Consider the following 16,507-nt stretch of genomic DNA (forward strand, 5'->3'; position numbering starts at 1 on the left):
GGAAAAAAAAGAGGGGAAGGGGGTCAGCTGGAGAGAGAGAGAGGGAGAGAGAGAGTGGGTGGAGAGGCAGAACGTTGGGGAGTAATGAGAAACGGTGACGGAGTGAGGAGGAGGAAAGAGAGCGGAGAAGTGGCAGAGAGAGAGGGAGAGAGAGAGGGAGAGAGAGGGAGAGAGCAAGGAAGGAGGAGGAGAGGAGGTGGCAAGGAGAGTGACAGAGAAGGATTGAGCCACAGATGGTGACAGGGAGCCAGGGAAGGAGGGGGGCGTGGGGGGCCGGAGAGCAGGTGCGGGGTGCGGGCGCCCGCCGAGGAGGGCCGGCAGGTTCCGAGAGGAGGCATGGGGGGGCCCTGTTACCGAGGAGATCGCAGCCACCCACGCTGGCCTTGGCGCCCGCAGCGGGGTGGAGGGGAGAGCGGGGAGCTGGGAGCCGAGGGGGCCCCCGGAGACAGATGTCCCGCGGGCGACAGCTGGGATCCTGGCCTGGCGGCTGCGGGCTCGCGCCACCCAGTCATCCGGCCGGTCGGGGCTCCCCGCCAGCCTGCGGGCCAGGGGGACCCCTCCGGAGCGGGCAGCCAGGGGCGTGGGGAGGGGGGCGGGGGGGCTGTCTCCAGCTTCCAGGGCTCCGAGGCAAAAGCGGAAGCCCGAGGCGGCGGGGGGTGGGGGGGTGGGGGGGGCGGGGGGGGACAGTCCCCTGGCTGGACCCAGTGCGGGGCTGGCGCCAGCCGTTTTCCTAAGACCGGCGGCGGTGGTGGCTTCTCCTTTTCGTTTCTCGGGCAGGCAACTTAGTTTTGCTAAGTTCGTTATTTCCTGCCTCGGCAGCCAATATTCATGCCCGTTCTCTGCCTCATCCAGCCCCCGGGGGTGGGGGACCGGGGGTGTCCCGGGACCCCTGAGCACCCCCGGGTCTAAGGCGCTCCTTCTGGGTGTCCCTCTTACGCTGCTCCCCGCCTGGACAGCCCCAGGACAGGGGTCTGAGTTTCCTCTCTCAGCCTCAGTTTCTTCTGCAGATGGAGCAGGAAGGGGCGGTTCACGCCCATGCTGAATGCGAACCCTCAGACGCGCCCCGTTGCTCCCTGGGCTGCCCTAGTTTCGCCAGTGGTCTACGGTCAGCTGTCTCTCTGTCCGTCCTGCGCCCTGTTTACACCTGGGGGTGCTCAGAAGCAGACAGCGTCCCTGAGAGCAGCGGCTTCCCCCAAGGGGGGTCTGCAGCATCTCCTTCACGCCTGGACCCCAAGACCACACCTGTCCCTCCGCCATCAGACTCTGTGGCCCTGGGCATCGACCCTGGGCACCATCCCCTAGTCCTGGCCCCCAGAGGCCCAGACCCAAGCCCCCCCAGAGCAGGGCCAGGTGCAGTGTCCTCAGCAAGGAACCAAAAAGTCCGCCAAGTCGATTGATGTAGACCCTCGGCCTTGCTCGACTGGCTGTGTGACCCTGAGTATATAGCTTGACCTCTCTGAGCCGCAGCCTCTGCTTCCCCACCTACCGATGGCCGTTCCCAGGACACCCAGAGGCCAGCTGGGAGCCTGGTCCCCCACTGTCCTCATTCCCGTCCTCATTCGGGGGGAGTCAGCCCCAGCTGTGCCCCAGTCACCCCACAAAACTACCCTGCTCCCCTGCCCTGGGGGCGTCTGTCCCCCACTCCCCGTATGGCCTGGGGAATTCTTTGAAGGGTGAAAAAAGGAAACGCCTGGGGGCTTGGCCCGGCGCCACCCCCCACCCCAAATCAAGGCTTCTCCCTTCCACCCCAGACTCCTCTCTTCACCCAACTCACACTCCCCGCTCAGGGTCTGTCCCCTGTGGGTCCTCCTGGGACCCCCCCCCCACAGGGCTGGGCTCTTTGTCCCCAACAGAGCAGGGAGAACAAATCTGCTAGACAGCTGAGGCGGGTCGCCGCCAAGGGCCCCCAAGCCCTGCCAGAGAAGCCCTGCGCACCGCGGGGTGGCCCAAGGCCCCTGTCCCCTAAAATCCCAGCCGCCTTTCCCCTGGGGAGCCCCACCTCCCACTCACTGCAGACTGTGAAATCCACAGCTGCTAGCCGGGGCAGCCCCTTCCCCCTCTCCTTCTTTTATTTTCCATTTATTTACTATGTGGTTGGTTTGGTTTTGGGGGGCCACACCCGGCAGTGCTCAGGGGTTAGTCCTGGTGGTGTTTGAGGGACCCTATGGGGTGCCAGGAAGTGAACCCAGGTCAGCTGCTTGCCCTACTCTCTGGCCCCTCACTCCTCTCTTTCTAAAGCACCACGAACTTCAGCCGGGAACCACACACTGGCCCCAGGCCCTTTGCACCTGCGACTCCCTGCAATGCCCCGTCCTTTCCAGGATCAGAGCCGGCCGCAGTGGGAGCTGGCAGCCAGCTCCTCCTCTGGGGCACCTTTTAATCTCTGATGCGACTACTCGTCATCTGCTTTTCTTTTTAATAAAGTATAAAATATTAACAACCCAGAGCGAAGATTTTTTTTTTCTGCAAAAGACAGCATCCTCCATGGCCCTGAGCGAGCCCTGGCCCCAGAAGCCTGTGGCTTGGTCGCTCGGTGGTTTCTCTCCCTCTTGCTACGTATTAAGGTCTCAGGAGGGGGGGTTGTTTGTTTGGGGGCCACACCTGGCGATGCTCAGGGCTTCCTCCTGGCTCTGCACTCAGGAATCACTCCTGGCGGTGCTCAGGGGACCCTATGGGATGTCGGGTACAAGGCAAACGCCCTCCCTGCTGGACTATCGCTCTGACCCCGAAGTCTCTGTTTTCAAATCTCTCTACAACCCAATTTTCCCCACCATCCCCAAGCTTCTGATGATAGGGGGAGATTTTAGGCTCCTTCTTGCGGGGTGAGTGAGGGACTCCATGCATCGCATTGGTTATTCGGGGCCCTGCAGTATGTGGGTGACCCCAGTCACCCCAGCAGTGGTCAGGGGCTTCTGGGGCTACCTCCAAGGGGGCTTGGGAGCTGTGTGATGACAGAACGAACGAGCCTGGCAGCAAGACAGGAGACTTGACCCCTCAGCTATCCCCCAGGCCCTGGATTTTAGATTTCTTACCCATTTTTTGGTACCTCTCCCCTGTCCTCTCAAAGTAACATAATTTCCTACTAAACGCATATTCAGTGTTTCTATTATTAATACAGTGTAAATATAATTTCCTGCTCAGCTGGGAGTTAATAATTGCCTCATTTTTTTCGTCTATTTGACTTTGGTTGTTTTTTTTTTAAATCTTCATTTTTTTCATACACTCCTATAGCTAAAAAAAAAACTCGTGGTGGAAGGCTGGGGAGAGAGTCCGGGGGCGGAGGCGCTTGTCCTGAACACGCGGACCCAGACCCGATCCTTGGCACTGCATCCGGAGCCCTGCGCACTGCCAGGAGTCAGCCCCGAGCACAGAGGCAGGAGTCAGCCCTGAGAACTGCTGGGTGTGGCCACAAAAATGCAGCAAAATGGGGCAAAATAAACTCTGCAACGCAATTTGATCGTTCATTTTTTTTCTTAGAGACCCCACCAAACTCCTCTTTGGGGTCTGCCTTGCCCAGTGAATGCCTGAGTTCCCAGCTCCCCACCCTTCCCTTCTTCCTGCTGTGGACCCGGTTTCTTGAACCCTGTCCTTCCTTCCCCTGGTTCACTCTCTCGTTCTGTGGACGCACACCTCCGTGGACACTCTCCGCTGACGGCCTGTGTGATCCACTGGTGGTACACGCCTGGCATCCGCACGTCAAACTGCCGCATAGGCCTCTGCCCCGTGTTGCCCTTCCACCTTTGGAACCAGGAGCCCTGCCAGGGGCACCTTCTTCAGTTGGCACAGGACATTGTGCCAAGGTGCCAGGCCCAACCCAAACCCTCCTGGGACTGTGCGCATCCCATTGGCCCACGGCGAGTCACATGGTCTGGGTCGGGGGTGGGGGGGCGTGTCCCTTTGTGTGCTCCAAAGTCCAGGGATGACTCTTCTGGGTGAGGGCCTGGGAGGGCAGGGGGGAGGGGGGAGGGCCTGCTCCCCAATGTTGCAGCCTCCTGCCTCGCCATCCGGAGTTTGGGTCCAGCACTTGGGGTTCCCCTTGGGGCTCGCCAAGGCCGTTGTTCTGCGTCTCTCCCGCCCGCCAGCTCAGAGGACACTTAGCTTGGCCTCTCCGGGCTGTGTTGAATCATTTACCACCCGCCATCTGCTTCTGGACGGAGCCTGGCTCGGGGCAAGGGTGGCCCCACTGTCTCTGGCGAGCGTCTGCATATTTCTCTCTCGCGGCGACTTTGCAGCCAAGGGGAGGCAGTGGCCCCCTCACCGCCCCTCCCCTGGCAACCCTGAGCCCCCAATCTCTGCCCTCCATGGGCACTTCCCTGGCGTGTGGCAAAAGCCCCGTGGCAGGCCCATTGGCCACTGGGCACCCAGCGGGGCTAAGGATGGGGTGTGGCCTGTCCCTGCAGCTCAGGCCTGCCAGAGAGCACTTGGCTCATGGAGGACTCAGCATCAGGGATCTGGACCACACCCTGCAGTGCTCAGGGGCTGCTCCTGGATCTGTGCTCAGGACTCACTCTGGGTGGCGCTCCAGAGTCACGTGGTGCCAGGAATTAAACCGAGGTTGGCCACGTGTCAGGCAAATGCCTTAGCCCACATGCTGCAGTGCCCGTCACCTGCGTCCTATCTCTTCGTCCCTACTAGTTCACCCCTATTTTTCGTCCCCTCGGAGGAGAAAGCCTTGACAGTCACCGAGACTGGGCCAGACAGCGGAAGGAAGAGCGCAGGGGTCCAGGGAGGGATGGGAGGACGTCCGCTCCGCCCCTTGATCAAGCCGCACCTGAAGAAATGCTATTTCCACACTTGAAACAACACGTTTATTTTCTGCTGAAGCAGATCATTTCCTTTCGCAGCAGCTCAAGTCGTGGCTGGGAGGCTCGGAAAGTTCGAAGCTGCTCGCAGATCCTTGTGTTCGGGGTCCCGGGTGGGAGTTGCGCAGAAAGACTTGGTGAGGGCAGGAGTTAGCGGGACCCAGGCTTGGAACCCCTGGGCATTTGCTCCCCGAGACTCAGAGGGGTGGGTCTGTGTTCTGTGGTCGCCTTCAGGGGCTTGGAGAACAGGCGCTGGAGACACTCTACTGAGATGATCAGAAGTGTGTGTGGGGGGCGGGGTGGAAGGTTCAGGCATTGGGTGCGAGTGGAGGGGACAGGTGGATACAGCAGCCGGCTCTGGCCGCAGCAATGCGGGGGTGGCCAGGCGGGGTCCTGAGGGGTCCCCGCTGGGCCCTGGCAAGGCAGGAGCATGAGGGATCAGGATGCAGCGCCTACAAATCCACACCCTTCCGGTCCGGGCATCATCAGCCAAACTCCACCATCAGGCTCTGGGGAGGGGTGGGGGGTGCAATGATCAGGCTGGGAGGGCGGCTGCACCCTGAGGGAAGACAGGCGGGGGTGAGACACGGGGTCCCCGAGAGTCCCCGCTGCCCCCCAATCTCCACGTTCCCCCCTTCCAGCTCCTTCCATCCCATCAGGTCCTCCCTGACCTGGTCACGGGGGAGGGGGGGGGAAGACGGCCCCCGCTCCTCACGGTTCTCCTCCTCGGGGTCCCAGCTCCCTGTGGCCCCTCCCAGCCGGGCATTCCCGCTGCCCCTGCCTCCTGCCCCCCGCAGCGCACCCCCCCCCCCGCAGCAGCTGCTCTGTGCCAGACCCCCGCAGCGCCCCCTGGCGGCCAGTCCTGAGCTCGGCCCAGGGACAGCAGCACCGCGCACCCCCCTCCCGGCCAGCCCTGAGCTCACGCCCAGGGACAGCAGCGCCACGCGCGCGCCCCCTGGCGGCCAGCCTTGAGCATGAGCCCAGGGATAGCAGCACCACGCGCGCCCCCTGGCGGTCAGCCCTGAGCATGCGCCCAGGAACAGCAGCGCCGCGCGCGCCCCCCTCCCGGCCAGCCCTGAGCTCACACCCAGGGACCGCAGGGCTGTGCGACCGCGGCAGGCTCCTACCCTACAGGAGGCTGCAGGCGCGCTTCTGCTGCCGGGTGGGCTGCGGGCACAGCACGGCCCGGATGGCCTCGTCGAAGACCGTCTTCAGGCCCCGCTGGGTGAGTGCGGAGCACTCCAGGTACTTCACGGAGTCTAGGCGAAGGGACACGCGGGAGTGGGGCACGGCAGGCCTGGGCTCCGCCGCTCCCCAGCCTCACCCTGCACCTGCCCCGGGGTCCAGTCCCCCAGGGCGTGTTCCGCAGCCTCTGTGCCTCAGTTTCCCTCCACGTCTCCCAAGATGCCAGGGACCCTAGGGGCCCTCGGGGAGGGGGGCAGACCCCAGCACCTTCTAGACGTCACCACCCATTCCTCAGCCTGGCCCCATTTCACGGATGAGACGTAGGGTCATCGAGGCCATGCTTATCCCAAGGCACAGGAGGGACTGGGGAGGGGTGGGGCTGAGGGCTCAGCGAGTGGGGCGGAAATTAGGGGGTCATCCTTTCCCTGCGAGGGGCCCAGCCTTCTCCCACACCACCACTCAGGGGTGGGGGTCTGCAGCCCAGGGTGTGGGTGAGACGGGCTGACCCCTCTGTCCTGGGCTCCACGCTGCCCCCCCAAGTGAGGGGACATCGGGGCCTGTGTGAGGGGCGAGAGGGAGGGGCCGGCTTCAGGAACAAGAGGAAGGAGGGGGAGGGGACCTGAGCCCCTTCTTGCCTTTGTTCTGTTGCCACTGTTCTGGGGTCGTGCCCGGTGGGGCCCGGGCCTGACTCCTGGCTCTGTGCTCAGGGATCACTCGTGGCGAGGTTCAGGGGACTCGAGGGGGGCCCGGGAATGCAACCGGTGTTGGCTGCGCACAAGGCAAGCGCCTTGACCCCTGCACTGTCTCCCGGCCTGGGGCCCTCCTGGAGAAGCTCATCGGATCTTCAAGGTGCCAACCCAGGTACTTCCAATAGCCCAGAGAGGGCCAGAGAGACGGCACAGCGGTCATGGCTCTCCCCTTGCACACAGTTGACCCGGGTACAGCCCTGAAACCCCAAGTCCCCCCCTCCCCTGGAGAGATCCCCCAGTGCAGAGCCAGGAGGAACCCCTGAGCATCGCCGGGTGTGACCCAAAAAGCAAATTAATTAATGAATTAATTAAATAAAGGGCCAGGGGCCAACTGGGGAGGCCCTCGGGGTGGAAGGGGCTCGGGGGACCGGCTGGGTGGGTCCCAGGCAGAGGAAGGACCCCCATGAGCTCGGGGCAGGGACAGGCCCGGCAACATGGCCCCTTGGCCGGTGGCGACAGGAAGGAGGGAGGTGGCTGCGGTTTCTCTTCCTGCGAGGGGCGGTTCACCCGCCCACTTCCGGTGGCAGGAAGGGGGTCGGGCCGGGCTGGGGCCCCTGCCTGGGGCGGGACTCTGGGAAGCTCACAGGACCCGGCCCAGGGGGTCCCCATCCGGGGTCGGCAGGGAGGCAGGGAGAGCAGGCCTGGAGGCCAGGGGCGAGGCCCAGTGTCACCCCTATGCCCCTTGCAGGCTGGCAGGACCCCCAGGGTTGGGGCAGCCTGTGGACACCTGGTCCCCCTCACTCCACTCCTCGGAGCTCAGGGGTCGGTCTGAGGAGACAGCAGGGAAGGACCTCCCCGCTTCAGACCCAAGGCAGAAACACCTCCTCCAGGAAGCCTTCCTGAAAACCCCGGGCTTGGCTAGCTGCTGGTGCTCTCCCACGCAGGAGACAGTGGCTGATCGCAGTGAGCACAGAGCACTTTCCCTGGATTCAAGACCATGCTAGGAGCTGCGGGGTGGCCCCATTCACCCCATTCTGCTGCCACTGTCGTGCCCGGATGATGAGGGACACAGGCACACGAGAGGCTGAGTCGCTGGCCCAGGATCACACAGCGAGTGCGCTGCAGTACAGGCTGGCCCTGGGGCCCGTGTCTGCCCTCACCCGGGGCTGAGTCGGGGCCCCGCCTGCCCCCCCAATGCAGCTGCCCTGAGCCCCCCACCCCTTACCAATCTCCTTGGCCAGCGCCAGGCCCTGCGGGTAGGTGATGGGACTCAGCTTCTTCTCCTTCAGCTTCTCGATGGTGTCCTTGTCGTCCCGGAGGTCCAGCTTGGTGCCCACCAGGATGATGGGCGTACTGGGGCAGTGGTGTCTCACCTCGGGGAACCACTGGCAGGGGGAGGGAAGGGGCGGGGTCAGTGTGAGGTTGTGCGGGAAGTTGGGGTGCATAAGAAGGGAGACGGGGGAGCACCCAGTGAGAGGGGGTCCCGGAGTGGGGGTGCCTGAGGGGGGTCATGAGGTTGTTCGGGCAGGAGGCACGAGGTTGTGCAGGAAGGAGGGGGGGTGGTTTCGGGCAGAGGAAGTGAGATGGTGCGTGTCGATTGGGAGGCCGCGTGAGGTTGTGCAGGGGAGAGAGGGTGAGAGTCAGGCCAGCCACCGGGTCCCCCAAGATCTCTCCCGGGGGCTGCAGTGATAGCACAGCGGGGAGGGCATTGGCCTTACATGCGGCCGACCCAGGTTCGATTCCCAGCATCCCATAGGGCCCCCCGAGCCAGGAGTGATTCCTGAGTGCAGAGCCAGGAGGAACCCCTGAGCATCGCCAGGGGTGACCCCCCCAAAAAAAGAGCTCTCCTGATCTCCCACCCAGGCCTCCAGCCCTGGGGGGCACTGCAGACCCTCCCTCTGCCCACCTGGTCTGCAGCCCTCACGCCCCTCACGCCCCCTCCCCTCCCCACCCCCCCACCCACCCCCCCACATGCTGCTCACCTTGGCCCGGACGTTCTCGTAGGAGGCAGGACTGACCAGTGAGAAGCAGATGAGGAAGACATCCTGGGAGCAGAGCAGGCAGGGGTCACACCAGGCCGCCCCAGGGGTCCTGTCACCCCCAGCACCAAGCAGTGAGCCTGAGGCAGGGCAGGGAGCCCCGGAAGTGCCCCAGGACAGAGGGGAAAGTGGGCGCAGAGCCTCAGGGCTCCCCTCACCACCCACCGCCCCGCCAAGGGGTCCCCAGCCTGCAGCTCCTGTGGCCAGCACGGTCCCACCCACCCAGGCCCCCCCCGGGCACCCCGCAGGGCCCACGGGGCAGGGCGCACCGTCTGCGGGTAGGAGAGTGGCCGCAGCCGGTCATAATCCTCCTGCCCGGCCGTGTCCCACAGGCCCAGGTTCACCGGTTTGCTGTCCACCATCACATTGGCCGAATAGTTGTCGAACCTGCAGGGGCAGGAAAGCGGGCTGAGCTCCGGCCCTCGGCCCACAGTCCCCCAGCCCGGGTCCACCATCCCCCTGCTCAGCCCAGAGAAGGGCAGCAGTGGCCTCACACACAAGGCATCTTGCCATCACGCTTTGTTGTGACTTTGGGGCCGTGCCCGGCTCTGTGCTCGGAAGTCATTCTGGCTCTGTGCTCAGGGCTCGCTCCTGGTGGGGCTCCGGGGATCAGGGACTGTCCTCCCCACCCCACTCTCTCTCCCCATTCCCAGTTTTCTTCTCTCTCTCTATCACAGCCACCGATACCAACTTTCTTTTTAGGAGGGTGCTCCCAGGAGGTGCTCCCAGGAGGTACTCCGGGGCCCAGAATTCACTCCCGGAGCATCTCAGCCAACCAGAACTGACGGCTCTGCGCCTGCGCCGGAAGCTGTGCCCGAGGATGGGGCAGGGACCCCCAGGCACACTCAGGGTCTGTGGCCACACCCCATGTCCTCAGCGGGGCGTGTAGTGCCAGGGACAGAGTCGAAGTCCCATGCGCCCCCCTCCAGCCCCACTCCTCACTTTAGAGTATTTATTTGGGGGGGGGGTACTCCCTGCGTTTTCAAGGCTGCGTGATATTCCCTGGGACAGGTCACATGGCTCAAAAGGTCAAAGGGTGCTCCTGGGAGGTAGCAGGGCTGAGGTGGGAAGGGACCCCTGGTTGCCTGGGGGGAGGGGGCAGGGGCAGCAGCTGGTGGAGGCCCCGTGGCCTCTAAAGCTGGAGACTGGCCCGGGTTGCTAAGCCGCACGGAGGACTGCACGGAGGCGGGGAGCAGGGGTGTTTATCCACCACATCTGACTTCTGCGGGCAGAGGCCTGGCGCCCGCTCTGGCCGCCCAGAGGACTGAGAAACGCCCCATTACGGGCAGGCGGCGCAGCGTGGGTGCTCCTGGCTCTCGCCAGGCCCCTGGCACCCAGACAAGCACCCACCCTGGCCCTTCCTTCTGCCCAACATTTCTCACCCTCCATCCCCCTGAGGGAAGGAGCAGGCGCCGAAGGCTATGGACGAGACCGTGAGAACCAGAGAGGGAGAGCGACCGGCCCAGGGCCACACAGCACTAGCAGAGACGCCCAGCTCTGCCCTGGACCACTTTCCCTGCGCATTGCCCGGCCTGTGTGGTCCCCTGAGCACTGCCAGGGGTCACTCCTGAACACAGAGGCAGGAACACCCCCCACCCCCACTGGCGTCCTGCTCTTTAGCTGGGTTCCTCTCGCCTCTGGGCGCCCCCTAACCCCTGGAGCTCCGTCAGTGTCCTGGGAGAAATACTCGTGGGGGGCCCAAGTCTTGATGCCGGGGTGCCCTTTGCTGCTCTGAGTCTCGGCTTCCCACAGGGCCCCCTGAACATACCGTTCTCGGGGAAGAACAAATGAGTCCAAGCGCCCAGAAACCCCCACGCCACGCGGCCAGGGCCTCTCGGGATGAGATGGGGGTGGAGTGTGCTGGCGCTGTGCTGTGATGCGGGGAACCCCACAAAGGAGCAGTCCCGGGCAAGGTCCAATAGGACCATGAAGGAGGCAGGGGCGGGGCAGAGGGAGACCCCCCTCATTTCAGACCAGATCCGGAAAGCTTCCTGGAGGAGGAGGCGCAGACCTGAGCCTGAAGTCTCGGACCACGGGTGTGGGAAGGAAAAACGGTGGAGGCAGAGTAGATACCCAGGGGGGCAGAGGAGACGCCCAGGGGGACAGAGGAGACGCCCAGGGGAACAGAGGAGACCCCAGAGGGGCAGTGGAGACACCCAGGAAGTATTTGGAAAGTGCAGCGGGGCAGGGACAGATGCCCAAGCCTTGAATGCTGGGCGGGCAGGTGTCCTCAGTGACTAGGGCATGAAGCCAGTGTCTTCCTGCTAGTGTACAGCCCGGACGCTCAGCACAGCGTTAGACGTGCAATAAAAAGGCGGGGCCTCAGCGTCAGCGTCCAATAAGAAGGCGGGGCCTCAGCGTCCAATTAGAAGGCGGGGCCTCAGCGTCCAACAAAAAGGCGGGGCCTCAGCGTCCAATAAGAAGGCGGGGCCTCAGCGTCCAACAAGAAGGCGGGGCCTCAGCGTCCAATAAGAAGGCGGGGCCTCAGAGTCCAATAAGAAGGCGGGGCCTCAGCGTCCAATTAGAAGGCGGGGCCTCAGCATCCAATAAGAAGGCGGGGCCTCAGCGTCTAATAAGAAGGCGGGGCCTCAGCGTCCAATTAGAAGGCGGGGCCTCAGCGTCCAATTAGAAGGCGGGGCCTCAGCATCCAATAAGAAGGCGGGGCCTCACGATGGTCCCGCCCCACCCCAGCACCTGCGCGTGCGTCCTGGCGCCCACATGTCCCTCCCCGCCCCTCTCCCCCCAGCAGGCTCCCTGCTCCACCCAACCTCTACTAGATTGGGTGGGGACCCGACGGTGGGTGCCCTGGCCCCACGGGACTCACACGGTGGGGATGTACTCGCCCGGGAAGGCATTGGTGGTGTAACTGATGAGGAGGCAGGTCTTGCCCACGGCTCTGAAACATAAGAAGGGGGAGAGACGGTGGTCAGGGTCGCGGCCAGCTTGGGGGGTGCTCCGCAGGCACTCTGGACACCCGTTCACTCCTCCGGCCCAGCCTCAGGGAAGACTCCAGGCTCTGTCTCGCCCAGTGCTCCCCACCTGACTCATCTGACACCAAGACTTGGGAAATTCTGATGCATGAGTTTGGACAAATTCTCAACTGGGAATCTGCATTTTGGGGTGAGGGCTGGGGGAAATGGGTCGCGCCCAGTGGCGCTCAGCGCTTTCCTCCTAGCTCTGTGCTCGGGAGTGACCCCTGGCCGTCTTCCAGGACCGTCTGTGTTGCCAGGGTTGCGGAACCAAGATCTCAGCAGAGGAAAACGATTTTGAACCAACTCTGACAGGTGGCCTGAGGCAGGGGTGAGGGTTGAGAGCAGGGACCCCATCAAGAGTGGGAGGAGGGTCTGCATAGACCTGGCTCCGGAGGAGACCCCTAGGGGCCAAAAGGCTCATGAAGAGATGCTCACCATCGTACCAGTAGGGGGTGAAAATCAAAGCACCCGCACACGCCCCCACGACTGTGGGAATGACTTCAGCTATGAAGAAGCCGGAGGGACGGTAACAGGAGTAGGACCAAGCGGGGTTCTATCCCTGGCACCCCATATAGTCCCCTGAGCCTCACCAGGAGTAAGCCCTGACCACCTCCAGGTGTGGGGCCCCCTAAAAAAAAAGACTAGGAGACCCCAGGGAGGTGGTTCAAAGGGCTGAGCACAGGTCTTGCATGGGGGAGCATGAAATCTGCTCCCAGCATCTTCTGGGACCCCAAATACTGTCCAGCATGGTCCCTTCAGTTACGGACCAGAAGTAACCCCCTGAGCATTTCAACCCAAACAAAAAATGACCGGAAGTCAGTGTTGTTGGTGTAGCCATCCTGTCTCAGAACGTTTGTGGAATTCCGTGCGGCTCAGCTACTGACTCTGGGTCTTTATCTGAAGGATCTGAAAGCACGGGATGAAAAAGACCCAGCATGCCTGGATTTGACACAGGATCGTCACGAGAGCTGAGGGCTGGAGACACCCCGAGAAGATGCAGTGGGTTCACAATGGGGTGTTCTAAGAAAAGGCAAAGTCTTGCCATTTGCAACAACCGGGACAGACCAGGGTGTGGTGCCCCGCAGTGAGGGAAATCAGAAAAAAAAAAAAAAAACAGAAAAGATAGACACCCATCATTCCACTCCTTTGAGGCAGAGAAAAACACCCGTAAACATACAAAAACAAACTCTTAGACTCTCAGAATAATAGAGTCACCCAAAGGAAAAAAAAAGAAAAAGGGGAGGGTGGTAACTTAGATCAAAGGGGAGCATACGAAGGCGAAGGAAAGAAAGTAGGTTGAGGTGAACACGTAATGTTGTTTGCACAGATGCTGCTGTGTGAGCTGTCATGAAATCCACCTTGATGTCACTATCCAGCCTTTTTAAAAAATGCTTTAAGGGGCTGTAGAGACAGCACAGTGGGTAGGGCGTTTGCCTTGCACGCGGCCAACCCAGGTTTGATTCCCAGCATCCCATATGGTCTCCCGAGCACCGCCAGGAGTAACTCCTGAGTGCAGAGCCAGGAGTAACCCCTGTGCATCGCCAGGTGTGACCCAAAAAGCAAAAAAAAAAAAATGCTTTAAAAGCAGGTGGTGCCCAGGAGACCCTCTGAACTGCTGAATGCCCCCGGCCAGGGCTCGACCAACTTATGCGTGAGCTTCACCTCCCAGATCCTCCACCTCCCAGTGGCAAAATCCTTGGCGAGTCCTGTGTGGCCCATGCCTCAGTTTCCCCATTTTGAAAACAGCACTCGGGACTATGCAGAGAAACGCCTCAGAAGGAGCCCCTAGATAGAGCCCTGAGTCTTGCATCCAGTAGAACTGGGGGCCTAGAGACCTGGGTTCGAATTGAGGAGGTCTGGCATATGATTGAGTTTCCATTTTTTTCATCTGTAGAATGGGCTTCTCATCGGGGTTCATGGAACCATGAGGCAGAGGGTGCCCAGCTCACAGTAGGCGCTTAGTAGAAAGTTCCAGCCTCCCCCTCAGCCTGCTGGCCTGGGAGGGTCCTGGGCATGTGTGGGGGGAAGCAGTGGCCCCTGGGGCAGGCCGGGGCCTTCCCCTTCGCGCTGGGTTTTGTCACTTCCTATCCGGTCCCAGGAGGCCTCCCCAGAGACTGCCACCAAGGTGACTTCAAGAGCGGGGACAAAGATGCTGCCCTTGGCTTCCGCCTCCCCTTCCCCCCATCAGAGGCAAAGCAGAAGTGCGGGACGGGCGAGCAGATTAGAATGGGCCTCAGGATCAGCTGAGGGCCAAGATCCACCGGCCAGCCAGCCGCCCCGCCCAGAGCCTCTGAGCCACCGGCAGGCGGGAAAGATCCCGGTGTCCCGTGTCGCCTGTGTGAGGCTGGACAGAGCCCGGCCGGGGACGGTGCGGGTGGGTGAGCAGGGTGGCTCTCGGGCTGGACCCCATGCATGTCGACTTTGTCTAGCCAGAGATCTAGCCCCCCCATTCTTCCCTTGACAGATGGAGAAACTGAGGCCCACATGGGCGGGGGGGGGGTATGAGAAGCTGAGATCCTGATGCCGGGGAAGACCCCCTCAGCCCAGCTGCCCCAAACTGACCCACTTCATCTGCCCATCCCCCCCTCCCTCCCTGGAGGTCCCTCTCCTGCCCCCTCCCAGAGGCTGAGGGATGGCACCCGGAATGCTGGCACTACTGGGGCACCAGGGCTCCGGACACCCCCAGTGGCTCCTCATCTGCCAGGGGCCCAGCTGAGGCGACATTTCCAAGGCCAGGCAAGCCGGGGACAAGGCCGGGGCCCCGGGCCCCCTTCCCCACCAGTAGCTGCAGGGTTGAAAATTAAGGTCCCAGGGGAGACCGGCTGCAGCTTTCGGGGTGCAGGCACGGGGCCCCGGCCAGCCCCAGCCTCCTCCCTGCACCCCCTTTCCAGAGGCAGCTTCTGGGGTTGGGAGAGGGGAAGCCGAGAGGGTGCCGGTCCCCTCCGTCTAGCTGGGGGCTCCCTGGGACCACCAGAGGAGCCTCCCCGGGACCCCCATCTTCCTCGGGGATTCTGGGGGGTCTCTGGGAGGCCCCGCGGGGGGGCAGCAGCGTCACTCACCCATCGCCCACCACCACACACTTGATGGCCTGCATTGAGTCGGGGCTGGGGGCGTCTCTGCGGGTGCCGGTGCGGAGAGCCTGGACGGGCGCCCGGAGGAGCGGAGGAAGCGGAAGGGGAACTTGCCCCGAGCCGCTGTTTGCAGAGGGCGGGGCCTGCGGTCAGGTGGGACTGCGCAGGGGGCCTCAGGTGCCCCGCGGGGCCCCGGCTGCAGCCCCCGTCTCTGGCACCAGAACTGCTGCTCGGGGGCACCAGCAGGACCCCCCCAGGATAGCTATGTCCTTCCCTTGGGCTTCATGAAATTGCAGTCCCCTCCCTCCAAAGCAACAAGCATTGCGTGAGCGCCTACTGTATACCCAGCGCCCACTGAACCCAATGCCTACTGTATACCCAGCACTTGCTGTATACCCAGGGCTCATTGAACACCCAGCGCCCACTGTTACCAGCACCCTCTGTATCCAATGCCTACTGTATACCCAACACTCACTGTATACCCAGTGCCTGCTGTATACTCAGTGCCCACCGTACCCAATGCCTACTGAATACCCAGCACTTGCTGTATACCCAGTGCTCATTGAACACCCAGCACCCACAGTATACCAGCACCCCTGTATACCCAGCACTTAATGCATACCCAGCACCTATTGTATACTCAGTGCCCACTATTCAGCACCTATGGTTTACACCCAGTGCCCACTGCACGCTTGGCACGGTCTCAGGGATGGCCAGTCAGGAATGGCCGAGAGGCAGCGGGTTCTGGGAGGACAGGGCCTGTCCTGGGTGTCCTTTAAGAGGGCAGGGAGGGGGCCTGAGGGGGGGTGACTCCTAGTAGGGACCCCCGAGCCCCCAGAGGGGGAGCCGAGTCTGCGGCTGGTGTTGGAGCTGGCCCTTGGAAAGGGCTGTGAGGGGTTGAGGGGTGCAGGCAGACTTGGGGGCCCCAAGTTGGGGAGGGTGGGGGAGGAGGGAACAAGGTGATACGGAAGGGAGGTTAGCGGCTTTGAGAAGCAAACAGGCAGGAAGTGACGAGCGTGAGGCCGGGTGAGGCGGGACCGAGGGTGGCGTGTGGGGCCAGGAGTTTGCGGCCGGCAGCCTGGTCCTTTCTGCCCCTCAGCTGCTGGGGAGGGGGCGGGGGCAGACCACGGGCTGTGCGTCCCCCACTCTCATGGGCTTCAAGTTCACCTGTTTGGCCCCTCCCCGAACCGCACCCGCCCCATCACGCCTCTCGCTGGGACCAGCCTGGCTGGGTGGGCACGCGGACTCACTCTCCATCAGATGGGGTTATTCATTCAGCCCTGTCTTGATGAATCCCTCTCCGCCTGGCCACTGAGTCACAGAAGCACAAGGCCCCTGGGCACACGTCGAGAGATCACAGAGGCCATGGTCGCAGACTGCGGAAGGGTGACCGCTTCAGGGGACGGGGGCACTAAAGTCACAGTGCACAGCAGTGGAAGGCCATCTCTCACCATACGCTGAATCCTCTCTGGGTTTGTAAAGGATTTAACTGGGCATGTGGCTCAGGGCTAAGAGCGTGCTGTGTGTGAGTGAGATTGTGGGTTCTGCTAGTTTGGGTTTTTTTTGAGGGGGGTCACACCCTGTGATGCACAGGGGTTCCTCCTGGCTCTGCGCTCAGGAATCACTCCTGGCGGTGCTCAGGGGACCCTATGGGATGCCGGGGATTGAACTCAGGTCAGCGGCATGCAAGGCAAACACCCTCCCCGCTGTGCTATCGCTCCAGTTCCTGGGGTTCTACTGGATTAGAAG

The 16,507-nt window shown here is 62.6% G+C and overlaps 1 protein-coding gene across 1 annotated transcript; it reads right to left on the minus strand.

The window, feature by feature from the left end:
• Window positions 1-5,270: 5,270 nt before the first annotated feature.
• Window positions 5,271-14,854, minus strand: RAC2 (Rac family small GTPase 2). The gene is made up of 7 exons (XM_056137505.1): window positions 14,747-14,854; window positions 11,540-11,611; window positions 8,985-9,102; window positions 8,659-8,721; window positions 7,902-8,061; window positions 5,930-6,061; window positions 5,271-5,361 (listed from the first exon to the last, which is right to left on the minus strand). Exons 1-6 carry the CDS (start codon window positions 14,779-14,781, stop codon window positions 5,931-5,933), a joined length of 579 nt encoding a protein of 192 aa, XP_055993480.1. The 5' UTR covers window positions 14,782-14,854; the 3' UTR covers window positions 5,271-5,361; window position 5,930.
• Between the last annotated feature and the right edge of the window lie 1,653 nt (window positions 14,855-16,507).

This window comes from Sorex fumeus, unplaced genomic scaffold (genome assembly GCF_029834395.1).
Source record: "Sorex fumeus unplaced genomic scaffold, SorFum_2.1 ptg000125l, whole genome shotgun sequence".
NCBI classification, from domain to species: Eukaryota; Metazoa; Chordata; class Mammalia; order Eulipotyphla; family Soricidae; genus Sorex; species Sorex fumeus.

What these genes read in the sequence shown, in the direction of transcription:
- RAC2 (XM_056137505.1), bottom strand. Translation starts at nt 14,781, where the DNA reads ATGCAGGCCATCAAGTGTGTGGTGGTGGGCGATGG. An exon ending in CACTCTCCTACCCGCAGACG is followed by an intron (nt 8,722 to 8,984) that starts GTGCGCCCTGCC and finishes CTCTGCTCCCAG; the next exon opens with GATGTCTTCCTCATCTGCTT. An exon ending in GGCGCTGGCCAAGGAGATTG is followed by an intron (nt 6,062 to 7,901) that starts GTAAGGGGTGGG and finishes CCCTTCGCCTAG; the next exon opens with ACTCCGTGAAGTACCTGGAG.